This window comes from Diadema antillarum, unplaced genomic scaffold (assembly GCF_040938485.1).
Source record: "Diadema antillarum isolate AM-2024a unplaced genomic scaffold, OU_Dant_1.0 seq00001941_RagTag, whole genome shotgun sequence".
NCBI lineage: Eukaryota > Metazoa > Echinodermata > Echinoidea > Diadematoida > Diadematidae > Diadema > Diadema antillarum.
In genome coordinates, this window is record NW_027272601.1 from 26,681 (window position 1) to 54,429 (window position 27,749).

At 37.1% G+C, this 27,749-nt stretch overlaps 1 protein-coding gene across 2 annotated transcripts; it reads right to left on the reverse strand.

The window, feature by feature from the left end:
• Positions 1–1,106: 1,106 nt before the first annotated feature.
• On the reverse strand, positions 1,107–27,749 carry LOC139713285 (nose resistant to fluoxetine protein 6-like). Of its 2 annotated transcripts, XM_071625029.1 has the most exons (16): positions 27,503–27,749; positions 25,484–25,563; positions 24,801–24,876; positions 23,149–23,309; positions 22,591–22,678; positions 21,983–22,073; positions 13,565–13,947; positions 13,159–13,332; positions 11,616–11,709; positions 10,732–11,011; positions 8,621–8,700; positions 8,149–8,250; positions 6,064–6,202; positions 4,920–5,118; positions 3,989–4,131; positions 1,107–3,106 (listed from the first exon to the last, which is right to left on the reverse strand). In XM_071625029.1, the coding sequence occupies exons 1-16, from the start codon at positions 27,576–27,578 to the stop codon at positions 2,996–2,998; spliced, it is 2,277 nt and encodes a 758-aa protein (XP_071481130.1). In that variant the 5' UTR covers positions 27,579–27,749; the 3' UTR covers positions 1,107–2,995. The 2 variants fall into 2 exon arrangements, with proteins under 2 accessions (XP_071481130.1, XP_071481131.1); XM_071625030.1 differs by lacking the exon at positions 13,159–13,332.

Sequence of the window (27,749 nt, forward strand, 5' to 3'; positions counted from 1 at the left end):
TAGGTTTAACCTGTGAATATCTTGCGCCGAATCCCTTTCCTGCTTAAATCGCCTCGTCTTATGCTTTCCAAGGCACTCCTATACCCACCTGCCACTCACCCATTTTAGAATTACCATGGAGAAATACAAAGAGTTTCTCTCTTTGATCCTTTTATTTTTTTATATACCAATACCGTCTTTGCACATTTAAAGACCAAATTCAAATATGATAATACCCGCCCAAATGCAAAACTTCATTCAACCGCCACTTACACTTAGTCCAACATTTTCTTATAGGGCTTAAATGCAATATCAGGTCCATTACAAGGATTTTTTTTTTCTTTTGAACTTTGTGAAGGATTTTTTTTGTTATTTTTTATTCTTCTTTATTCTTTTATTGTTGTTTTTTTCTTAATATTCAAGTGGTCCCTGTTTGCCAGGGGCAAGGAAACGTTTCATTCATTATCTTATTTCTATGGTGTTTAGGGTGAATATCTATTTGTTGGGGAGTTACGATTTGTATTTTGCGTTAGATACTTTGATTGGTCTGTAATGTTGCTACATGATTGGCGGGGGGTGGGACTGGAAATTTTTCAAATCTATTTGGACTGAAATCTCCATACATCCATCATTATTCCAGCCACACACGAATAGTCACCTCATTGAAAGTATCATTTCTTGAAGGAATTATACGTGTTGGCTTCTAGTCCGAAGACGAGAAAATCTGTGTTCCTGTCACAAATCTCAAAGACAGTATTACCGGGTGTAATAAAAGGACTTGAGTCTGTGGTTTGTGTAGCCATGTGCAAGCATAGTCAGCATACAGACATGCACATAATACAATGTATTCCATCGAAAGAGATTATAAAATCTCTTTGATATCACCATAATTATTAAAACGCGCGCGCGCACACACACACATGCCACACCAAAGAGATAGTAGTAATCTGTTTGCGCCACACACACACACATACACGCATGTACACATGCACTCAAGTACACAAGACAGTAATAGGCATACGGTCGTTTTTTCAAATGATCAGGCAAAATGACCAGTGATTGGTATTAATCACTTTAATGATTATCCAATACTTTAGTTCTATAATCTTCACAAAATATCTCACGAAAACAGTGTAACTTTGAATGAAACTCAGACTAACTTTGTTCTTATATGATTAATGTTTAGCTCTATTAACAGGGAAGACATTTTGATATCTGTTGGACAATTATGCTGTGAGCTAGCACTGGTGACTCGTTTTGTTAATTATTATATCCTGTTAATCAATAACCAAGATTGTGCCATCATTATCAAAGTTAACTTCAGTTAACACCGAACCTTTGACTTTCTCTCTGTTATTTTCCACATCACAGTATGATAGTTATGACGGAAGAACAAACAGCTTTTAAAACCTACGGAATCCTATATAACTTGCAAAGATATATTATACACTATGATATACTATAGTTAAACAAGTCTTTGGAAATGATAAACACATTTTATATGCGTAAGCACTTTGAGATGAAAGGTACCAGATTTCATGTTCATGGCAACTTAATAATCGGACAAAGAAAAAAAAATAACCTTTAGTATAATTTATATGATATATTATTTCAAGCTCTACTGCTTTTCACCAAATAGGAATATCCGTGGAAATCACATGCAAATTACACAAAGTCAATGATATGATCACCTCTACCATTCACGGTTCCTACGTTAATACCATACGATATCATTAGAGTATGAAAATCACTATTTCATAGGGCTTGTTAAAGATCTCAGCAGCTATACATCCCCCTTTTCAAGTGGAATTTATGTCTTCGCAAATACAACAATTTTACAACTCCACAAGGACTGACGTAAGTGAAAGATGTACCCCATTTTATGGTCATTCCATGTCAAATGTGTGTGCTGATGAAGTCAAACTGTTGTGCAGATGACATCACATCACATCACTTAATATGCATGGTTAAGAGTTCAAATAAATGTTGGTTCCCTGAGGAGCATCGTAGACAGAGATAGATCAGAGAGTACTCTAAAAGTAACATACCATCAACATTAGAAAGGAACCATAGGCATTTCCGAAAATGTATATACAATATTACGTAGGATACAGTTTAACACAGAACTGGAAGAAAGTTAAAAAAAAGTAATATTCAATAAACAATAGGCTATTGCCCAGAGCGACTACCAAAGTAGATATTTACTTCTTGATCAACTTTATGTCAAGGTGAACGCATTTTTTTCATGATATTCACATAAGGAGATACTCAGAAACACTACTAAATCAAACAAGAGAGTGCAATAAACATCTAGTTAAATCATGTACAAACTGTCCAATAATCGTACGTTATGTAAACATTTCCCACCTTAAATAGTAACTGTGGCCAATATCAGCCATCACCGTAAGGCGAAAACATGACGTAAGCCTTTGTAACTCCACAACTTTCTTGTTCTATCTCTCTTTTTACTGCAGAGGTTTTACCTTTCAGATTCTGTTTATGTTTATATCACTCTGGTCATTTTCAAGTAATCATGAACATGTCTATACATGGGGACTACCCTACAAGGGGTTTTCCCACGAAACCGACACCCACGAGTTCGACATTGAAAAAAAAAGGTCCACCAGTCATACAGCCCATGAGTTCGACGCTATAGGAAATAAGGCACTTGAATTCGACACTCGGTAAAACAGCCCACAAGATATTACAACAGGGAGCTTAATGTGTCGGTCTCGATCGTGGGCCTTGTTTGCTTATAATGTCGAACTCTCATGGGCTGTGTGACTCGTAGGCTGTGTAAGTCGTAGAATGTACAATGACCAATGGGTTGTTATGACTCGTGGACTGTATGACTCATGGGTGTCGGTCTCGTAACATACATCCCGTTTCAGAAATGTATTTTGGAAAGATCTACTAGTATGCAAAAGTTGCAGCGTAGGTGCTAACACATCCGTTAGAGTGAGAGCGTGGATGGCCCCGGGATGGACTCCACCAAGCTTAAATGTGGTATATCCACCTACTTCTTGAACATGACCTTCTCCAGTCCCATTGGTGGCATTTCCATGAGCAGCGAGAGAATGAGTCCAGCCATGTAACAGAACACTAGGGTGCCCACGTAGAAGTAGCTCTGTAGGAGTACAGGTCAATATCATTGCAAAAACCAATATACAAGAAAAAATACACACTAGCAGTTTTTGCAGGACATGCCGACAACCTCTGTCAAGCAATTTGATCAATTTACAGGTGAGATGTATACGACGTCAATCTGTCTAGAACCATGCATGACCCGATAGAAGCAGCGTATTTTACAACTTTAAGGGATTGTCAATCTAATCAGGATGATAGCTACTTGTTGTTTTTGTTTTGTTTTTGTTTTCTCCCAGCACATTCGCTCTTGTTGAATGCAGCAAAAATGACCTAACCTGCACACAGCGTTCACAGGTTTGCATCCTGCCTCTGTGTATAATAAACGTTCAATGAATTCCCTACCAACCAATTATTGGCTAATAACATGATCTAGTCCAATAAACACACGCAACTAGAAACAAGTTATTTTAAATGTAAAAGTCTAAAAAGGTTCTCAACAAATTCCAACTTACAGAAATAATAGGGCTTGTCATCAGATGACCTGTAGTCATCTTATAAAATTAAGTCAATACACAATGCACTCGAAAGCATCAGTACTTTAGATCTAACGTATTTTTCTATATTTTGTTCAAGTGGGTTCTTGCATTTCTTTTTTCCCCTGCTGATGTCAGGATGAACATGACCAGTGATTTCCAGAAATAAATGAACAGCTTCTTTGTTTCAAGACTTTATTTTCAGCCAAAAAGAGGTATGATACCGAACACAACATTTTGTAAGAAGTACAAATCATAAAGTATTGGACAAAATATGATATTTACGAATGAATATAGCAATGAGAGAAAAAATGCGGACTTTGCGATGCTGACAAAATATTTGCAGCTTCTAATCAAGATATGGTTGAAAAAAAACCCCCCAAACTTACCCATGACAAGTTTCCCCAATGAAATAGCGCCTTGCCACTTAAGAGGACGTTGTAGATGACAAGGGGATGGATGAGATATGTGCAGTACGTCAGACGACCCATTGGGATCCAGAAATTCCACGTCAGAAACGTGTTGACGACGCCTAAGTCAAACGAAAAAAAAAATAGATAAACAGCATGTGTTTGTATTTGTGTTTGTTCGAATGTATCTGTGTGTTAACATAAATTGTATCAACCTCATGTTGGAGATCATATCCGCTTTTATACGTGAATAGGAAAATCAAGACAATTAATGTGCAATATCTAGGACCATTATTGTTTCTTTTTTCCTCATCCGCATCAACTTTGTTCTTATTTTACTCTCAAAGTATTGGCTTTTTCATCACTAATTCTGTTTTCCCTTTCCTTTTGTTAATCATTATACAAATTATTGTAATAAGCCAAACTTGGATATATCTAACTTCACTTTGTTTTTCATGCAAGCTGTTGTATTTTCAGTCATTTTTGTTTCCTATAATAATATGGAAGGTAATAGTGGTAATCATTGATAACGATAATACTTCAGTTCGGAAAATCGCTGATTAAAAAAATGTGTCAACGCATAGCACAATAAACTAATGTAAAAAAAAAGTGGAGGATGGGAACAAAGGAGGCACATAATAAGTCCTTGTTTTGGACTCCCTTTGAGAGCAGTCATTCAGCTGCAAACGGATTTTAACCCTTTGTATGTCACATTCATTACATGTCCATATATAGGTGTGTGCATGTGTGTGTGTGTGTGTGTGTGTGTGTGTGTGTGTGTGTGTGTGAAATCGACACATTTTTGCCTCACAGGCACAGAAAGGGTTAACTAAAGTTTTAGGAGGGTAGAATATCAAACGAAATAAGTTTAAACATGTACATAACTGACAATGAAACTTCGAAAATTCACCTCCGCAGTCGTTGACGCATGCGAAGCAGATCCAGCCAATGGCGATGGACCATGTGAAACGAGTGAGCCCCTCCCACAAAACCGCCTTGTACTGCTCGAACACGAAGTCGGGGTCGGTCGGGTTTAGGGCCCAGTAGAGGCCGTAGACGCAGGCAAACATGAGAGCAAAGGCCACGATCCAACCGGGAAGATAGATCCACTGATGAAAGAAAAATGAAGAAAGTAATGTAAATTTGAAACGAATGTGCCTAGTGTAAAGTAAAAAGGGATCAGAAAGTCAAGAAACTTTGTGGTATGTTGAAATTAATAAGTAAGGATAGAAAGAGACTGGACGATCATTATCTTATATACATGTACTTTCATTATTAAAGAGGAAATCTACCCATTGGCAAAACGAAAGAGAAACACGTTTCCTACAGAACGATATAAGATGACCAAAAATTGCATAAGAAATTCGAAAGATATGATATTTAAAATGTCCTTTTTTAACATTTATTGACCAGTACTAATATGAATATTCAGAGCGGCAAAGTTGGCGATGTCATGCTCTCACAATTTCGTATTGATTTCGTATACAGAAATGACAAATAAATATCATACTTTAGCCGTATGAATGTAAAACTTGCCTTAAAAACACCCAAAATAAAAAAGAAAAGATGTTAGCTCTGATATGTCTTGATATGGGAACATGCTTCTATTTGCATTAGCTAAAAATAACAAAAATTCCGAATTTGATTTGATTGATTTTATTTCATATCTTCTTCTTTTTTTTAATAAATGAAATACAAAGTCAGTTGAATGAACTAGCTGAGCCCAGTATAATTTGAATCTGACAGTTGAGACATACAAATGATTAATTCAAATAGCAAATAAATTTCATATAAGATTATGATATACATGAAAAATTGTGAAGGTATCTATGACATCATCAACTCACTAAAGTTGAATATTCATAAGGACTGGTCGAGAAATGTTTTTCGAAAAAAAAATGAAATTCTGAAATGTCATATCTTCCTTATTTGTCATTCGGTTTTTGTCATTTTGTATCATTCTTTAAGTAATAATTTTCTCTTTTTTCGGAAGTTTATACATTTTGGGGTAGACTTTCTCTTTGAGGCTAGCCAGCATGAATCCGTATACCCACCCATGGCATTGACACCTTGCGGTCCCTGGTATAGAACATGATGTAGCCGACACACATCCCAACAGTGTAGGAGTGAATTCGCGTGTATGGTTTGGTGTAGGTGATGTCAGTATCAGGGATAGGCCGGTCGTTATACTTGCTAGTATAAAGATGAAATGATAAATAGGAGTAATGTGATAAGAGTGAATAAACATTTTGGAAGGATCACATTCATGACATTCAGCAATTATAACATCATGCATATTATATTTACCGTATTCATATTACAAGTAACAAGAACAAAGTATAATGGATCTATCCACCTATCTACATGTTATTAACAATAACATAATTATTACATACTATTATGTGTGTATTGTGCATACATGAATATCATGATTTAGTAATGAACATCCAATTAATATAATGATAACTTTTAACATTTTCATTTTCTTGATTAGCATAACTTTAACCTTCATTGCCGCTACAGCATTCCTCGTCCTTAGTATGAATTGCGGTTTTCTCACTCATTGCCATAACTATGCTATTTTACCCCCCCCCCCCACCCCGACCTCCTTCTCTACCTCAAGTCTATCTTTTTTTTTTTTCTTTTTTTTTGGGGGGGGGGGGGGTATTGAATTTATTTGGAGTTTATCATAGGAAATTCGCAATTTTCATATAAAGGCAATGCGTTCATTGGTCTAATTTCCAGACCACAAGACCAGACTACATGATCATTAATTCTTGCAACCCTGTGCAGACGAGAAACGTGCAAAATCCGAGAAATGTGCAAAAACATCTCGCAAATATACAAATCATTTTACTTCAACAATGTATTACGTACATATTTGAAATATATATAATAATTAAAATGACTAAGACTCAATGATGGTGTTTTTATGAATGATTTGTATATGGACCTTTAAATAGAATAAGAAGATAATGTTGAAAATTACAAGTATTATCATCACAAGACGATACTACCCTCCCCTTCCCCCTCTTTTTCTATCTTTTTTTTTTCTTCTGATCCCCATGGAAGGCAAGTGACTCTACAATAGTGTCTCTGAATATGGGTTTTCCAGCCGTTTTACCCTATCTATTACTCTGTCTTTGTTATTATTGTTTTGGTTCTCTGTCTGTAAACTCATACTTTTACCTTTCAGTGATATTAATTTTCTCTTATTTGCATATGCATGTACTGTATATCATTGCATTTCTGTAAACTCTGTATAATTGTAAAGTTATTTCATTTGCATGCCTTTTTATGACGGGATATAACAACAAATAAACAAACAAACGTATAAATGGCAGAAAAAAACTTTCTGTCAAGACTGTGCATGAACATTAACCATTTTCATTTTCTGGAGAACCCATTGACAGATTTTCACCAAATTTGGCAGGTAGCATCCTTAAGACAATAAGATCTGAATTTGTTTAATGAGGTATCTTTCCTCCTCGTCGGGAGTTGGGGAATGGGGGAGGGTGTCAAAGTCCTTAAAGGAAACCCAGACCCAAAGAGATATATGGACTGAATGAAAGCAACAACATTAGTAGAACACATAAGTGAAAGTTTGAGGAGAATAGGACAATCGATGCAAAAGTTATACATTTTTTAAAGTTTTAGTGTTGTAATCACTGGAGAAGGAGACTATAGAGTCTATGACGTCATGTGTGGCCAACAATATAAAAAATACAAATAGAACTCCACACACACACACAAAAAAAAAAAAACATTTTTCATGAAAATTACACATTAAATCCACTTGATACTGACTTATGTTAAGGGCAGTAATTATTTCTCCTGCTTTCTGAAAGCGGTTAGTCAAGTGCTCTTTTATTACTCAAGAAAAGTGAAAGCATGTTGAATTTTCTTTATATTGTTGTCCACACATGATGTCATAAACTCATGTAGTCTCCTATCCAGTGGTTTCAATACCGAAACGTTAAAAATTCATAACTTTTGCATCGATTGTCCGATTTTCCTCAAACTTTCACTGATGTGTTCTACCAATGTTGCTGCTTTCACTCAATCCATATCTCTCTTTTTGGTTTTGGTCAAAAGATAAAAGCTAGCTCCAGAACCAAAAGTGTTTCTATTTTACTCACTCTCCCACGGGATTGATGCCATAGTACCATTTGATGCCAATCATGGATCCAATAGACACCGCGGTGACGGCAACTATGGCGGTGACCCCAAGCTTTGGCCGTCTGAACAGAAGCATAAGAAACCCATTCACTCCGATATGATAAACAATCCAAAGCGAATGAAAATTAAAGGAGGTAATGTCTCCTATACTAGTAAATTTTAGGTTTTGCCATGACAGGGTTCGTAAACAGTTGCAAGCAAGTTCCTAAGCAGTTGCGATCAAATATGATAGCAGTTTTCATTGTCGGAAACAGCTTTTCTTGTCGCTACTTGTCGCAAAGAAAAGTTGAACATATTGAATTGCTTTGAGGGGGGTATATCACTGGGCGGCGAAAGGTTACGAACGAACTTTTTTGACGAATTTGGTGAAAATGATGAAATGTACCAAAAAAAAACACACACAAAAAACTGTATGATGCGATCAATACGTACCGGTAGAGGAGAATGATTATAAAGGGGCTCAGCAAGTAGAACTGCATGTCGCATGCCAGGTACCACGCCCAGCCGAAACACTGGGGAAAAGGAAAATAGCATTAACAAAAATCGAGTTAGAAAAAGAAGAGATATTGACGTGAGACACCATGTAATCACCTCACATCTTACTTATAGCCCTATCACTCATGTGCTACTTTTAGATTTGAAATTGTGTTTGGCAACGTTTCAAAAAGAGACACGCTGAAGCAACAGATAACTTTATGTATTTTGTATGTAATCATATTTGTGTGTTATATTAACAGGGTTCGACTTCAGTGGTGGTCCAATGAACGGGCGACACCAAAAATTTATTTTGGGCCTCTAAAATTTCCAAAAGGGTTATATTTTGGTGGCCCATTCAGGCAAACTTTTAGATAAGTAGTGGATTGTTACGTTAATTTCTTATTTCTGGCCACCAAAATATCACATTGAAATATTTTAGAGGCCCGAGCAAGCCCCGAGAGAGAGAAAAATAAAATGGTGTCGAAGCCTGGATATAACAAACTTGGTCTTGGGGCTTTACAGTCACAGAGCTAAGACAAATTTCAATAAACAACAAAAAAGATAGACTTCAAAGAACCTGCCAATGCAAATAATAATAATAATAACAACAACAACGACAACAATAACAATAATAATAATGACGATGATAATAACTATGATGATGATGATGATAATAATAATAATAAAATTTTTAAAAAAATGAATTTGCCAAAAATGTATGTCTAATTTGTTTGTTTTTTGTTTTTGTTTTTCAGGCAAGCTGCTCATTGTTATGGGCACATTAAAGGGGAATTAATCCCAAATATACTTACGGATTGAGCGACTGCAGCAATATTGGTAGAACACATCAATGAAAGTTTGAGGAAAATCGGACAATCCGTTCAAACGTTACGATTTTTTTTTTTTTTTAATTTGGTGACGAGACTGCTGGATCAGAAGACTACTAGATCATGGCATCACATACTAGTAATGTACTACGATTTAAAGAAAACATATAAAGAAAATTCCACAAAATATAATTCCATATGAAAGGTGCAGATTTCGTGGACTTTTTACTGAAACATGTCAAGGGGTAATATTTGTCGCCTTCTTTTCTGAAAGAGGAAAATCTAGTGCTCTTTCATTATGCTAGAAAAATGGAAATGATGTTGAAAATAAGTCAACATGTATTTCTAGGTTTCATGTTCCTTTTTTATGAATCCGCGGAAAGACAACCAAGCATGACTTTGTATTCAAAGACGTATATTGATTACTTAATGATTGATCGTAAGAAGGTTGATTATCATTTTTATTTCAAATTATCTCTCTTTTTGGGGGGAGGGGGTTAGGATTTAGTTAGGATTATAGGCCTATATGCATAATAGGTTTTCATGTACAGTGTGTCCACAAAAAAAAATTACAATCCGATTTTCGCATAGATAACACCCAATGTAATTAAACTGTCTAAATGCTACTTGAAGGTCTTAAAATATAACATCGTAGCTCTATTTTGCAGAAAATCCTATTGAATTTGGTTAAGTGGTCACGGAGAAATGTGGATTGTTGTAAAGCACGTCATGAGTCTGATTCTTCCAAATTTAGCACTTGATGCTCTTGTGTGTGAATACAATAGACGACTGCAAAACCTAGAGGGAAGAGATTCCTGACATCCTCTACAAAATTCCTCATTTCTCTTTGACCACTGAAGCAAATCAAATAGGGTTTTCTGTAAGATGTGGGCAATGAGTTATAGTTTCATACCCTGAATTTGTATTTAGATTGATATACTATTTTTAAAGATATCATTGCGGAGCTCCTGTTTTATTTTATTTTATTTTTATTTCACTTTATTTCATTTATTTATTTATTTATCTATTCATTTATTTATTCATTATTTTATTTTTCATTTTTTATTTTATTTATTTATTTTTATTTTATTTTATTTTATTTTATTTTATTTTATTTTATTTTATTTTATTTTTTTTATTTTTTTTTTTTTTTTATTTTTTTTTTTTTTTTTTTTTTTTTTTTTTTTTTTGGGGGGGGGGGGGGGGAGGACATACGATACATTGTAACGGGGAAAGTACCGAGTAGCTGTTGTCTCCGGGGAAAGGGTATAAGTTGTTGATGTAGAGAGGGTACGTCCACCAGGTTTCTCGGCAGTTATCGCGTATGAACTGGTTGTAAAAGAAGTCGAGTAGAGGACCCTGGCCGGCCATGTGAATTCCCAGTGATACCCAGAGAGCCATGGCGCCCAGAAGGGCCGGGGTCAGGCGCCAGTAGCGGTGGAAAACGTACATCGCCCAGTTCATTTTGCCCTTGGTTTTGGTGAGTTTCTTTAGCGTGACGTACGTGACAAGGAGTCCCCTAACGAGAGAGGAGATTGAAAGGGTGCATGATATGCAAGATGAGTCATGATCTAGGAGGATGCACGCATATAAAATTCGAAAAATTCTTTAAAGTTATGTAAAACACTTTTTGAAGGCTTAACTCACTGCATTCCAACCGAGGACTTATGGCTTATCCGAGAGCTTGGTGTAAACCTACAAGATGGAAACAAGTCCGAATTTTCCTAATCCGCTCAAGTCTAAAGCCTATAATGGGTCACCGGGTCCGCGAATTACCTATCTGGAGGGCGAATATTGCAATTAACTTCTGCTCGGAACTAATGATGCCATTTGTCTTCAGAGGCCTTTTTTAACACCTTGAACTATTTCAATACCTATATCGCTGGTATGATACTGTATGGCATCATCATAAATAACAATGATAATGATAATAATAATAATAATAATAATAATATTATTATTATTATTATTATTATTATTATCATTATTATTATTACTGATATAGCGAAAATCATCATAAAAATAATAATGATAATTACAATAATAATAATGATACTAATGATATGACAATAATAAAAATGATAATAATTCTATGCATTTCTTCGAGGCTTCAAATGTCTTACCCTATCACGAAGAAAGTGTCCACGGAGAGGGTAGAATGCCTAATAGCCATCATAGGAAAGCTGAGTGAGTTCGTAATCGCATAATAGTAGTTATCTGAGGCCAAGAAAAAACAAAATATAAAGTATTGTCCATTAAGAATAGATCTAGCGTTATCATAACTATACATGGATATACTTTCGATGCCTAATCTCCATGAAGCATACGAAAATCTACGAAAGCTAATTTACTTCATTAAATCTGAGAAAACGATGGCCAAGATGGTCAAGATGGCCAAGAACATGCAGATTCTTTGTGATAAAGAGAACACGTATAGAGGGGACATCATATCATTTGATTGCTCTGAAGAATTTCATGGTAGAGATGAGTGTAATGTGTCGCTCGTATTCGTATTACTATTGACATTTTATCATTACCATCGTCGTATAATTCATACTTCGTCATTTTACATTCATCGACATTTTTAGAGCAAAAAGGCGGTAAAAGGGGTCATGTCCCATTGAGCACCAGTGAGAAGAAAATCGAACACTTGCGTGAAACTACCTCGTGGTGAGTCTGTTTTGTCCCATAAGAGCTCTTGTTATTGTTATAATACATTCATGTTCACGTCCCTGTTAGTGTAAATGTTCACATGATACAATTAACTATCTATTTGTCTCTGTCCTTTTCATCGTCCCTGTCCCTTATCTCTGCTTTGTATCTTCATCTATCAAAATTTCATAATATTACTGCATTATTATCATGATTAGAGAGGATATTGATTTGCAGATGGCACACTCGCCACAAGTGTTGTACTGCTAGAGATGCTCCCCCGGTATTTTCAAAATGATCTCATTGTTATCTGTACTTTTGTACATCGTCTGCTGAAGTAATGTCATTGAACTGGGAAAAAACAGAGCGGTGAAATAATAAAGGGAGAAGAACTAATTAAGAGGAGATGAGGAATAAGAGGAGACAAATCTGGGAATACGCCTTACAAGCAATGGCTGTTGTTGTTGTTGTTCATTTTCCATCTGTGAAGATGGCTGGATAGCCCATATTCAGCTACACTAAGCTGGTTTTCCATGGGGTCCAGTTGGAAGTACATGGGGTGGGACCACTTCACCGGGTTAGACACCCTGCTCTTTGCGATGAATGAATGAAGCGGGATCTTTTACGTGCATGAGCTGTGACTCTCTCATACACGGGACCTCCATTTTATGTCCTATCCGAGGGACAGAGTGTTTATGTAGAGAGGCAGAGTGACAGAGTGTCTATGTAGAGAGGCTCTACATAGATTCTTCATATTTCACGTCTTAATTGTCTTATTCGTTGGATACGAAATTCACTCATTCAATTTCTTGTTATATTTATGATTTGTTTTTGAAAACATGGAATGTGAGACAATAAAAACAAACAAACAAACAAACAAACAAATAATAAAAGAGCGGGATAATCATGCACGAAGAGGAATGAGAAATCCAGGGGAATGAGGATTGAAAACTGAACCGAGATTAGCAACAACCGAAAATTGAAAGAGAGAAAAAGAGAGAGAACGAGTCTGACCGATCTTTTGGGCGCCGTAGAGGAAGAGATTGCAGTGCAGGAGAATGACCCAGAACATACTGAGTGTGCGCAGACCGTACAGCGCGCCGATATCCGATTTGGAGCGCTTGGCGCTGAGGAGAAACTTGAGGTTCGAAGCCGCGGAGTAAGCCATGAGGATTCCATCGATGGTTTCTACAGGCATGAATCGATCACATTCCCACCATTTATAGAAGAAATGATAGGTGCATGAATATATGGAATGCATGAAAAAATGTTCAATTATGTCCAAGCAAAGATAAGTCATTGCAAACCTAACTGTGTGACGTCAATCGTTATGTCATTATAAAGCAAAGAATCTTCGGGTGTGTTTAATGACTCATGTTCTTTTCATGCCCTCCTTGGAAACTACAGGCCAATTAATTACCAAATGTTTTGCTCCTCCCCTCCCGGTCCTGTCCCGCACTGTCTCCCCCAGCGTGGAGTTGCTCAGAGCTCCGAGCGTTCTCATTTGGTTCTGACTTCCAGGCGGTTCCCAGGGACGTTTCCACGATGACGGGATCTTGGACCGGCGGGTCGACGTCGCCAAAGGAGCGATACTTTTCTGCTTGGGTGTCCTGCAGCGGTGTCGTCGGGCAGGCGGTCGTGAATGCGAGGTTCTGAGTACCGCCGTTGGTGAAAGACGACTGGACGCGATCATCGATGGGGATCGATTGAGTCGGTGAACGATCGTTCATGAAGTGCTCGCGCAGGTATAGATCGTAGATCGTACCGATCACGACAAGGGCGGCAATCAAACTGAACACAGTCCTGGATAGAGAGATATTTGATCGAAGCAGCTTTCACTCACAAGCTATATACGATAAATTTTATAATGCACGGTATAGTCTGGTAGGAATGGGGGGTCCCCATGCACTCCCCGAACACATTTTTTTAACTTACTTTTTTGTAACCCTTAGGGTGTCTAGTTAATGATTTTTTTTTTTGTTCCCAAGAAAAAATCGTGTCCCATGGGGGTCATTGGCGGCCATCTTGGCAGCCATCTTGGATTTTCAGGGAAAATCATTATCTTCCATAACTTTTGAACTACACAGCACAAAATTATAAATAAAGCATTTCTTCAGGGTAAACCTGACACGAGGAATCGATTGCAATGGTTATTTACGTGATCAAAGCAAGTCTGAAACAAGAAAAGCCTAAAAATATGCAAATTTCGGTGTCATTTTCACCGAAAAAAATAGTTTAACTTTTGAATTACACAACATGCAGGGACAAATAAAACAGTAATTCAGAGTTAATATGGCATGAGGAATCGTTTGAGAGAGTTATTTACATGATTAAAGCAAGTTACATACAAGAAAAGTCCAAACATATGAGGAAAACCAAAAATATTCCCAAGTAGTCTATATACATATATACATGACAATCTCATATCTCCTAAGAGTAAACTAACCTCTTTTTCTTAACAGTCTGGTAGGAAAGGGGGGGGGGGGTCCCATGCACCCTCCTTTTTGTATCCCTTAGGGTGTCTATTTGATTCTTTTTGTCTCCAAGTGAAAATCGTGTCACATGGGGGTCATTGGCAGCCATCTTGGATTTGCGAGGAAAATCATTAATTTCTATAACTTTTGAACTTTCCAACATACAAGGACAAATAAATAACTTCTCCAGGGTAAATTTGGCATGAGGAATCGATTGACATTGTTATTTACATGATTAAAACTATTATGATACATGAAAAATCCAAACATGCGAATAAAAAACGGTGTTGTTTGCTCTGCCCAAATAGTCCATATATACATGACAATTATATACCTCATATGATTGACTAACCACTAAAGTCTAGGAATGGGGGATCCTCATGCACCCTAAATTTTTGTATCCCTTATGGTGTCTATTTGATGATTCTTTTTTTTTTTTTTTTTTTTTTTTTTTTTCCAAGTAAAAATCGTGTCGGGGTGGAGGGGAGTCATTGGCGGCCATTTTTGATTTGAGAGGAAAATCAGTAAATTCTGTAACTTTTGAATTTCACAACATACAGGGATAAATATAACATTTCCTTCAGGGTAACTGTGTCATGAGCAATCGATTGAGATGGTAATTTATATGATTAAAGCAAGTTTGATACAAAAAGTCCAAAATACGAAAAATTTGATGTCATTTACACCGTATGAAGAGTACCCAAAATCCGTATACATACATGACAAACTACTTCACAAAAGTGACTTGGCACTTTGTCTTTAGATCATAGCTCAAATATGGTGTTTTGTATATCCAAAAAAAAAAAAAAATATGCAACATGCAACTCCAAGCATTTTGACGCCTCACTTGTTGAAATCAAATGAAAAATGTAAGCACGATGGCAATTCATATGCAGATACCCGTAAAAAAGCAGATCGAAAGAGGTGAACATACACATTTTGATAACAACATGTGAAAGTGACTAATCGACAAAATTCAAAGCTAAAATGTAATTGAACACTTTTTGTGTGCATATTCTATTTCATATAATTTTGTATTTGAAGAGTTTGAGTAAGTGTATTTCTATAAAGGAAATCACTGTACCAAAATGCTCTGTCGGTTTCACCAATTTAGGTGTCAGATTGTTATCATTAAACTTACTTAAGATTAAGTTAAAAATGATTCATTCAAACGTATTTGTTTAAAGCCTTTCTGTCTGAAAACAAGGAAAAGTAGAAATTACGCGGTGCGTAACATATGTCCCCGCCGGAAGTAGCATTTTGTAACAAAATGTGCAATATAGGTAAAAAATCAAGGTCAAAGGTCAAAGAAGTCAAAGGTCAAAATTCTGTGTAGAAGTTTTGAAGCCCTCACCTAGTGCCATCACATAAAGCAAATGGAATCGAAATTGGGGTTAGAAATGGCGAAGGAGTAGCATTTTGTAGCCAATGTACAATATAGGTCAAAAATCAAGGTCAAAGGTCAAAGAAGTCAAAGGTCAAAATTCTGTGTAGAAGTTTTGAAGCCCTCACCTAGTGCTATCACATAAAGCAAACGGAATCGAAATCGGGTTAGAAATGGCGCAGGAGTAACATTCTGTAGCAAAATGCACAAAATAGGTCAAAAATCAAGGTCAAAGGTCAAAGAAGTCAAAGGTCAAAATTCTGTGTAGAAGTTTTGAAGCCCTCAACTAGTGCCATCATATAAAGCAAACGGAATCGAAATCGGGTTAAAAATGGCGAAGGAGTAGCATTTCGTAGCAAAATGTACAATATAGGTCAAAAATCAAGGTCAAAGGTCAAAGAAGTCAAAGGTCAAAATTCTGTGTAGAAGTTTTGAAGCCCTCACCTAGTGCCATCACATAAAGCAAACGGAATCGAAATCGGGTTAGAAATGGCGAAGGAGTAGCATTTTGTAGCAAAATGTACAATATAGGTCAAAAAATCAAGGTCAAAGGTCAAAGAAGTCAAAGGTCAAAATTCTGTGTAGAAGTTTTGAAGCCCTCACCTAGTGCCATCACATAAAGCAAACGGAATCGAAATCGGGTTAGAAATGGCGAAGGAGTAGCATTTTGTAGCAAAATGTACAATATAGGTCAAAGGTCAAGGTCAAAGGTCACGACTGAAATTCTGTGTAGAAGTTTCAAAGCTCCCATGTAGTGCTATCATATAAAGCAAACAGAATCAAAATTGGCTCATAAATGACAGAGAAGTAGCAAATTGAAGATTTTGATCACACACGGACGCACACACGGACACACGGACACACGGACACACGGACGGACGGACGGACAGACGGACGGACACACGGACACACACACGTACGGAGCCCGTTTCATAGTCCCCTGCTCGAACTCGTTCGGCGGGGACAATAAAAATATGAAAATCACTTGACAGCCAGAAATCCACTCTCTCTCTATGACTTTAATTTGTCTAACATATTCTTAATTCTCATCCTATGCAATTATACAAACCACAGATTCGGTAAGCGATAATATGTTAGCTTTTGGTTTTACACTTCTGGTAATTTCCAGTCATCATCAAAACGATCATTGTAATCAATGTCTGGCTCCTCCTCTTCATCCCCCTCCGTCTACGGAGTAACTTTCTGAAGCAAGTCAATGAGGGAAGTGGGAAGGATAGGGCCACTTGACCACACCGGATCCATGATACCGAAGGCTGTCTTATGCCACCTTTGTCCAGGATTAAAGAGGTAGCGCACCAGAAGATTGGCTAGTCAGATCGCTTGAAGACGGCAAGGTGGTACCCATGGTTCACACATTGAAAGTGTGAAATAAGGTTGCCTCTGCCAGGTGGGAGCAAGGAGAAATCCACCTTGGATTTGGTCATCAGTTGCTCACCCTCTCCCACCATCTGTTTCAGCATGATGCTGCGAACGCCATTATGATAGACTTCTCCCGGGCCTCGCTATACATTTTAGGCATGTGAATGCTTCAATGTCATCTGTCACCTCTGGCTCCACAGACCACCCATCACCAAGATTTGTGAGGAAAAAACACTCAACTTGGCATATTGTAAAGTCATAGTCTAAGATTTTAGTAGTGTTTATTATGATATAATACTGAGCAACTTATTAGATTTCAGTTAAATACTTCTGAAATCATGAAATCAAACAACTCTCACCTGAATGCTATGTGGTATGTGGGGTGACTTTTGTAGATTCTTTAGGGGTCCAACTTTTCCCAACCCATTAAGGCACTTTAATTGTTACATCTTCCCCGGTAAACACATACAGTCAAGGTATTTTGGTATACAGGATATGAGCTCTCGTTGATTCTATAAAAATGCAAGTTAATTGACAATGACAACCTGGCAATACGTGACAGTCCGTTTATTAAGAAAGATACTACATTGTAGAATGGATTAAGCAAGGACCAAGGGGATCAAGAAAATGTGTGTCTAGATTCCTCACCAAAGCTACCTTGTACCCAAGTTTAGCAGAGCACTTGAGGTAGAGCACGACCCTGGTGTCCGTCTCCTTATACTGGTTAGACAGTCACTCATGAATATCGCGCCATTGTCTCTTGGAACATATCATTGTGTAAACAAAAGGAATGTAACAGAAATCACATTCTCTGAAGCTTAAGTGATTCCTGTTACATTCTTTTTGTTCACCTAATTATTCATCCCAGGAGACAATAAGCTCTATCCATGAACTGCCGTCTAACCAGGAGAAGGACACCAGGGTAGCGCTCTACCTCGAGTATTCCACTATTAAGCTTGGGTACAAAGCAGCTGTAGTAAGGATACCAGACACAGACATTTTCTTGATCTTCTTGCACTATGCTTACTCCGTCACCCTCACTATCCTCCTTGATAAATGGACTGTCGAGCATTGCCAGATTGTGATTAAACGTCGTTGAACTGGCATACAGAATCAAAGGGAGCTGGCTACTGTACCACAATACTTACATGTGTTTACAGGGGAAGATGTAACAAGTGCCTTCAAGAGCAGGGGCAAAGTCGGACCCCTAAAGAATCTACAAAGCCACCCCATGTACCATACAGCATTCAGGAGAGAGTAGTATGACATTATAATCTCTGCAATATTTTACTGAAATGTGGTAAATTGTTCAATATTACATTATAATGAACACTGCTGAAATCTTACAACATGACTTTGAAATGTGCCAATGTTTTTTTGTCCCCCACTTAAACCTTGGAGATGGGTGGTCTGTAGAGCCAATAAGAGGTGACAGAAGACATTGGAGCATTCACATGCCTAATGTATGACCATAAGAGGTGGAGAAGTCTACTTACAGCAGCATCATCCAAAGCAGATGATGGGAGGGGGCGAACAAATGACGACAAACTCCAATGTAGATTTCTTCATGCTCCCACCTTGCAGAGACAACCTTATCCTACACATTAAATGTGTGACCCATCGCCTTGCCATCTTAAAGAGAGCTGACCAACCAATCTTCTGGTGCTCTGTATATGACTCCTTTGATTCTGGACAAGGATGGCAGAAGGTAACCTTTGTTATGATGGAGCCAGTGTGGTCAAGTGGCCCTATCTTTCCGACTTCCCTCATTGACTTGCTTCAGAAAATTACTGAGGAAATGAAGGAGGATGAAGAAGAGGAGCCAGACATTGATTACAATGATCGTTTTGATGATGACTACCGGTATAGAAATTAAAGAAGTGTGAAATGAAAACCTGATATATCGCATAACCGCTTCTGTGGTTTGTACAGTTACACAGGATGAGCATTCAGAATACTTTTTAAGAAAAGTGAAGTCATATTGTGTTACTTTATATTTTTTCAATATACGTTAATTCCATACTTCATGAAAAGCATATACACATGTCACAAACGTTGAAATATATAGATGATGACTGGCGGCGGAGGGAACATACCCAATGTTCCACCCGAAGGGTTTGAAATGCTATTGAGGGAGGTTATAAGTGCGGTGCGGTCCTAGGCATTAATTCTGTCATTTGTCACGTGGAAATGTTTTCCCATGGGAGAACATTACAAGAATGTTCGCCCTTGGGCGAACATAACGAATGCACTTCCATCACGTGACTGTGTTCAGCCAATCACTAATCGGCATGTGACTAACCCTTTCAAAATATCATTATGTCTTTTGATAATAGCTTGAATATTGCGTCTTATACCAGACAACTTTTAACAGAATTCGAAAGGAAACTTAATTCCAATCAATGTGAACTTGAATTGAATGCATACAGGATGTAAGCACAAGAGCGATTCATATGCAAATATTTCTAAATTAAAGTAGCAGCAATCCACATTGATATACAGTCCCTATTCACAGGCTAGATTTCCGGCTGTCAAATGAAATGTTTCTCTTTTTGTTTTCGGACAATAAACTTTAAACAAATACGTTTGAATGAACTGCTTTTTTTAACCTGAGAATAAATGAAACCATTTTGGCATCTAAATTTTTTAAATCGGCTCGACATTTTGACACAGTGATTGTTTCCTTGAATATATCCCAACTCAAACTCGTTTTAAATGTAAAATGAAACGAAATTGAACGCGCACAAAGAGTGTTAAATTTCAGTTCAAGTTTTATCTTTGTCCAGTAGTCACTTTTAAGTGTTGTGATCAACATTATTATCATGCAATGTGTCACCTCTTTTTAAGGGTATTTGCCTATGAATTGCCACAGTGCTTACATTCTTATTCTCTTTCACCAAGTGAGGGGTGACAATGCTTGAAATTAATTTTCTCTTCAGATTCTATCTAATGTTTTTGATACAAAACAAAAAAGGCCCATTTGGGCAATGATCTAAAGACAGAGTTGTTAGTCACTTTTGTGAGGTATGCAATTTGTCATGTATGTAGCATGAAATATTTGGGCCATTTCCAGAGTAACAGCACTTAATTTTTCATTTTTTGGGACATTTCTTGTATCAAATTTGCTTTCATCATGTAAATGACAATCTCAATTGATTCCTCATGCTGTGTTTCGTCTGAAGAAATGTTTTATTTGTCCCCTGTATGTTGTGTATAGTTCAAAAGTTGAACTATTTGGGTACTTTTCAGTGTAACCGATACAGAATTTTTCATATTTTGGACTTTTCTTGTATCAAGCATTTTTTAATCATGTAAATAACTATCTCAATCGATTCCTCATGTCCCATTTACCCTGAAAAATGTTTTATTTTTCCTTGTATGTTGGAAACTTCAAAAGTTATAGAAACTAATGATTTTCCTCGCTAATCCAAGATGGCTGCCAATGACCCCCATGTGACACGATTTTCACTTGGAGACAAAAAAAAAATCAAATAGACACCCTAAGGGATATAAAAAGGAGGGTGCACGGGACCCCCCCCCCCCTTTCCTACCAGACTGTTAAGAAAAAGAGGTAAGTTTACTCTTAGGAGGTATGAGATTGTCATGTATATATGTATATAGACTACTTGGGAATATTTCTAGAGTAAACGACACTGGTTTTCCTCGCATGTTTGGACTTTTCTTGCATGTAACTTGCTTTAATCATGTAAATAACTCTCTCAAACTATTCCTCATGCCGTATTAACTCTGAATTACTGTTTTATTTGTCCCTGTATGTTATGTAATTCAAAAGTTAAACTATTTGGGTAGTTTTCGGTGAAAATGACACCGAAATTTGCATGTTTTTAGGCTTTTCTTGTTTCAGACTTGCTTTAATCACGTAAATAACCATTGCAATCGATTCCTCGTGTCACGTTTACCCTGCAGAAATGCTTTATTTATAATTTTATGCTGTGTAGTTCAAAAGTTATGGAAGATAATGATTTTCCCTGAAAATCCAAGATGGCTGCCAAGATGGCCGCCAATGACCTCCATGGGACACGATTTTTTCTTGGGAACAAAAAAAATCATTAACTAGACACCCTAAGGGTTACAAAAAAGTAAGTTAAAAAAATGTGTTCGGGGGGTGCATGGGGACCCCCCATTCCTACCAGACTAGTACAATGATTATTTTCTTCATTTCTAGATTTCGGTATGAATTTTAGTTGCTGCTGGTGAGTTTAATTAAACATTATGGGAAAAACAGATCTGGACTGAACAGCTAATATCGATCGAAAACAAAATAAAACAATAAACTACACTGAAAAGTCCTGTATTCATAACTGTGCTGGTATACATCTATATCCTCATTTTGTGAACATTATTAAACGACAAAGCGGCTTTTTAAAATCCTTTTCAGTCTTTGAGGTTATAACGTTAGTAAAAATATCACTCTCTAAAATTTTGACCAGATGTAAAACTCTATGCCAAATTCGCTAACATTTTGCAGTGTGCTCGATTTCTTATGACATTTTAGATAATGACGTCTGGCAGTTGGCATAGCAAAAAGAGAGAAAGAGTGGAATATAGGTACCTACAGCAAGTACTTTGGCTGACTTACAGGACTGCTATGGCATCAGCACCCCAGGGCTCCGGCGCAAAGCAGTTGAAATTTAGTTTCGGATCCGTGACATTGAACACAGTTATAGACACTGCGGGTTCGGGAGAAAAAGGTGACAATTACAACGATGGACCCTCATGTGATACTTATAGGCTTTGCACAGTGATATCCGAGCTGGTTGTTAAGATAGTTGGCCTTTTCTGTTTGATCTGTACTGTGTACAAGCTGTTTCGGTTTTAATTTTAGAATAAAAAATACTATCCTCCAAATCAAAGCTACTTCGTCAAGACTGTTGATGACAAACAACTTCAATGAGCATGCTGAATTAATAAAATCAATTCTGGTGACAATAGTAAGGAAATAAGGTTACGCGATAATGATAAGATGTTAAACCCAAAAAGTAAGCTGTAAGACACCATGTTCTACGACACTAAAACCGTGATCTTACCATTTAAACAGCTTTGATACCGAAAATATATCAGCAATTCTATTACATGTATACCCCTGTTCATTTACTTACCTCGTTCTCGTAGAAATATTATACCGAAATCAAATTAAGACTTAAAACAAATGAAAATAAGGGCATAATCAAGTAAAGAGTTATTTACTCTCATCGGCGATCACGTTGACCTCCTCCCCCGAGCACGAAGACGGCCAGCACGTTCCGACTTGGATTTGTAACATCGAGTCCGGGTCCTACAACACGCCAAAGATATAGAGTACCAAGGTATGATGTTAGTGTTATTCATCGCCATGGAAGCTGGTTCTAAAATAACCTCACCTGACCCGATCTGTGAACACTATTGTTGCTAACCATGCTCACACCTGCATGGTTCCCTTTAAAACTCATGTTCCCTATAACAAAAGGTAATGACTGCGACATCCATGCACTCTTGATAATCTATGTCCTCATCCATTGCATGTCTGTAAATCACAGATTAGATGATATTTGATTTGATTTGATTTGATTTGATTTGATATGATTTGAACGATTTGATTCGATTTTTTTCCGCATTTAATCAATAACAAATTGAATACAAATGTCAAACGCACAAAGACAAAGAATCACAATTGCAGTGATTTAAAACGATAATATAACATTAAAGGTCTAGTTGTCTACAGAGTTCTTCAAAAGCCAAAAGGTCACAAAGTTTATCAGCTCATACCTCTCCGACTTCCGTCATAGCCATGCAGTAGCGGGCGTCAAACGGGGAACCACTGGCGTCGCCTTTATTAACGTCCAAGCACTGCTCGATCATGCCGTACTCCACGGCGGTCCAGATGAATTCGACCTCGACACCGGGCATATCACCGAAAGACGTGACCACTGAATTAAGCGGTGAAAGTGTTGAACAAGAGTCAAGTGTACGGGGTGGTGTGAAACGTTAGAAAATTACCCTCCCCCCCCCCCCCAGCAAAGAGGAATCATGCTCTTTGTGTGTGTGTGTGTGTGTGTGTGTGTGTGTGTGTGTGTGTGTGTGTGTGTGTGCGTGTGTGTGTGTGTTTGTGCAAGTGTGTCGAGTGGACTAATATGAGATTTTTGTTCATGGCGGGTTTTTAGCGAAATGCTGTATTCTCAAGTGAGCGGTGTGTGCCATGAAACAGATATTGATTAGTTTGATCAGGTTGATCAATGTACCTTTTTTTTCCTGAGATTTGTGCTGAACTTTATATCATTTTTGTATCCATGGTCTGATTTGAAAAAAAAGGAAAAAACAAAAATCTTATATTTATACCTTTTAAAAATATGATTCAGCAGCACAAGTGTCAGGGTAATGAAGCAGATATTGATTAGTTCATCAAGATCACTTTTTCTGAGATTTATGCCGAGTTTTATATCACTTTCATATACATGGTCTGATTTGCGAAAAACAAACTAACAATGAAATAAAAATAATTATATAGCACCGTGTGTTTAAAAAAAAAGAATGTCATTCAGCAGCACAAGTTAGAAAAACAGCTGCTTATTCTTGTTCAAACTAATTTCATTGAGAAAAAGAGTCTGATGTTGAATGAAATTCAAATAGGGGCCTAAAGAACATCATTTGAATAGATGTGTTTATGCGTTGCTGTTGTTGTTTCTCGTTGGCTTTTCCTCTAACTGCGTTGAGTGCAGTGAAATTTACAAGTCGAAACACATCGAAAATATTATACTGTATATGAAAATGGATGATTGTTACAATATGCTTATAAGGTTAACATGAGTAGGGTTCAAGTGCTAAATGGATTATCTCCATTGGCTTGTGTGTATACATTGACGTCGATCGTGTATAGTCAGTTACGCACTTCACTCTCTCACACAACACACACACACACACACACACACACACACACACACACACACACACACACACACACATGAAGTTTATGAATGTGCATATAGGGCTCTCACTGCTGCTGTTGTTAGTTTTTTTTTCTGTCAAAGAAGGGTAGCTCGTGGAATGATATACGGGATCATCCCACTAGACCGACACCCATGCACGAGTCATACATCCCACGAGTTCGACATTGAAAACAGGTTCTTGAGTCATACAACTCACCGTAGTCATGGGTTCGACACAGGACAAATAAAGCCCACGAGTTCGACACAGGTAAAAACAACCCGAGAGTTCGACAGATACAACACGGGACTTAATTTGTCGGTCTCGTGGGCCTTGTAAGCTTAGTGTCGAACTCATGGGCTGCATGACTCGTGGGCTATATGACTCGTGGGTGTCGGCCTCGTGACGTGCACCCGAATATACACGTTCATTTCTCTTTATCATTTTCGTTATTACAGACGAAGAATCTCCCACGACAATACGTTGCTTGTGCTTACTTTTGCGGGCGTAAGTTGCTCCAATAGCCAAATCTGTCGAATACTGTTGTAGATCAGTCAGACATTGCGTCGGATCCTGAAAAAAGGAGGGATTTTGCTTTTTCAATCTTATGACACATGGCTTATATGCGACACGGTAGATCGCAAACATGGGTAGACCCTCTCCTATTCCCTTCGTTCTGGAAAGAAAACAAGTCGTTTATGCTCTGTTCTTCTTTTGTTGCTTTTTCTTTCATTCCTGTTATATTCCTGCGCATCTTGTTTTCTGTGTCATTTCGTGCAGTGTCGTGTTCTCAGTAATGGTCACGTGATTTAAGATATCACCCATAAAGAAATGACATATTTCAATCTCTTGTGCTACTGGCTTACGATGAATCTGAATACAAACAAAGCTGGTAGCACATTAATATCAGCAAACTCTGCTCGACACTATATTGGGAAAGTATACAAGATGTGTATTAACTCACCCCGAAAACAGAATTTTAAAAAAAATCAAAACGTCTAATGACTAAAACGAGCGGAATGCAGTCACAATCATTGTTTGTAATTAGTTGTATAAGGAGATTAAAGTGCAATGCAATAATATACTCAATTTGACTTGAATAAAATCAGATGAAGAGAATATCACCAAATGATGTAGGAAAAGAAAATAGAATAATGGCCTCTCTGGTATCCATTCTCACCTTAGTATTGTTCACCATCTGATCGATTACAACCGGTCCAACAGAAGGATCGGTTAGAACGGCGTAAATAGCCCCCAACGCTGTGTATAAATGCCATATATGGTAAAGAGAGGGAGAGGGAAAAGGAATGCAGAAAAGTTAGCCATGGACAAGACGGGTCAAGAAAAGGTGAAAGCAAATATACAAAGAAATATTGCTCCTTTACACTGCTTTTTACATGCAAATATAACCCAGAGCGGAACAGGGGTCAAACGGACCCACCTGTTTGGCAAGCAAGTGAATTCAGTCAAGCAAAATGCTGTAAAATATATAGTTTTTCTTAAATATGTTATTAAAAAAAAACTATTTCATTTTCAGCTTTCAACCTAAAAGTTAATGCGGTACACACCCATTGTTCGGTAAGGAAAGATATTGAGTAGTTTGTTGAATGATGTGTACAAAATATATTATGACACTCTTTTGAAGAAATTTCTGTTATAATGAGAGATAGGAAACTAAGAGAACTATATGCCAATGGAAAAAAAAAATAAGTTGCTTTTGAACATCGTGTCTCTGTCATGATTTCGTTGTTCTGATGGGATATGACGTCTTCAGTTACACGATTCTTGCACTCGTTTTATTTTGCCTGCACACGTAAAACACAACTATTGGAACATTTTTCATACTTCAAAAAATCTTTCGTTGAGAGTAATCAGTCCTCCGAAGGGAATTTAATTTCATTACGCGAATTCAAGAAAATTGTATACAAAGACTACTTGAAGAGATCTCACCACATAAAACGTCCTACTGAAATTCACACATGACCTTTTTTTATTGTACTTGTCCAATATTGTACTCATTAGTTAGTGATCTTTGCTTAATTTCATAAACTTTTTTTTCATTAAGTAAACACACTAGAGTTAAGATATTCTGTTTTAGTTTGTTTATAGTACAGTCTAATCGTTGGCAGATGAAAATGAATGATATTGCACATGAACTAAGTTTGATTTATTTAAATCACTGATTGTCAAAGGGTTACTAAATAATGTCCCTCAGTTAATTGTGATTCGTGTCAATATATATTCTCTTTTGGCATAAGATGGAAGCCTGCCTTACTATTTCTCATTAAATTTTACATGAACGAGGTTACTATATAGTGTACATAATCTAGAACACACGAGGCGCATGTAAAAACTGAAGCTGCTCAAATATTTATTTCAATATTCTAATCTCTTTAAAATCTACTTATTTGAAGTTTATTTTTCTTTTTAGAGTGAATATCAAAATTCACATCCCAGAAATTCATGTGAATAACTTTCACTGGCATGAGAAGCAGCGAATTGACCCTTTAATGTGCCAATGAACCAAATTTTTAAGCCTACAACAATAATGAATTACTGAATTCAATAACCCTCTTAGTTTCCTTTTTCTCATTATAACGGAAATTGCAAAGAATGTAATATATCTTGCACACATCATTTAACAAACTCTACACTTGATTTCTTTCCTTACAGAACAATGGGTGTGTGCACATGCCTCCCTAACTTTTGGGCTGAAAGCTGAAAATGAAATAATCTATATATATATATATATATATATATATATATATGTATATATATGTATTTAAGAAACTATATATCTTACAGTATTCAATTGCTTGACTAAATTCAATTGTACATAATCTTATGGACATGAAATTAATGGATAGCTCGCAGAGGGTTAAGCCACTGGCATTCTAATTTACATTTGAATGGAACTGGGAAAGTTCCTATATTGTTACACTTTGTGTGGGTGTCTGTCTTTCGACTCATCTTAACTGGTGTAATTACAATCGAAAATTAAAGATCAGTTCCCATCTCGCTTTTGACGTCTCGGGAGTAATCATGAAATAAAATATTCACAAAAATAAACCAAAATCTTTCTCTGTCTTGATGATACATCATTACGTAAGAAGACATCACATTTTTACATCATGTTTTCTTATCTATGATAATCTATTTTGATTCTTTTCTTTATCAGAAGGATAAAGGAATAAGTTACCTAGTTCTTGCTGTGCGTGACAGGGACTTAGTGCAATCCACAACACCACGGCGATGAGTTGGGCTGATGATGGCATTCTGTAGAAACATCCACCTCACGTGGTCTCCCAGGAAAAACAAAATAGAATAGATTCTTAAAATGAGTTCCAAGCTCAAATGTACACGTTTATAACAATATAAGAAGTAGACGTCTGAGTTCTCGAGCGATTTTATTATGGAAACATACAAGTAGACCTGTATACACCAGT

Excerpts from the sequence above, each read along its gene's own strand:
- LOC139713285 (XM_071625029.1), bottom strand. The coding sequence starts at position 27,578 with ATGCCATCATCAGCCCAACTCATCGCCGTGGTGTTGTGGATTGCACTA. Across the intron at positions 22,679-23,148 it reads CTATGACGGAAGTCGGAGAG|GACCCGGACTCGATGTTACA; the intron begins GTATGAGCTGAT and ends GGCGTGTTGTAG. Across the intron at positions 13,948-21,982 it reads GCTGATGCCATAGCAGTCCT|GACTGTGTTCAGTTTGATTG; the intron begins GTAAGTCAGCCA and ends CTCTCTATCCAG.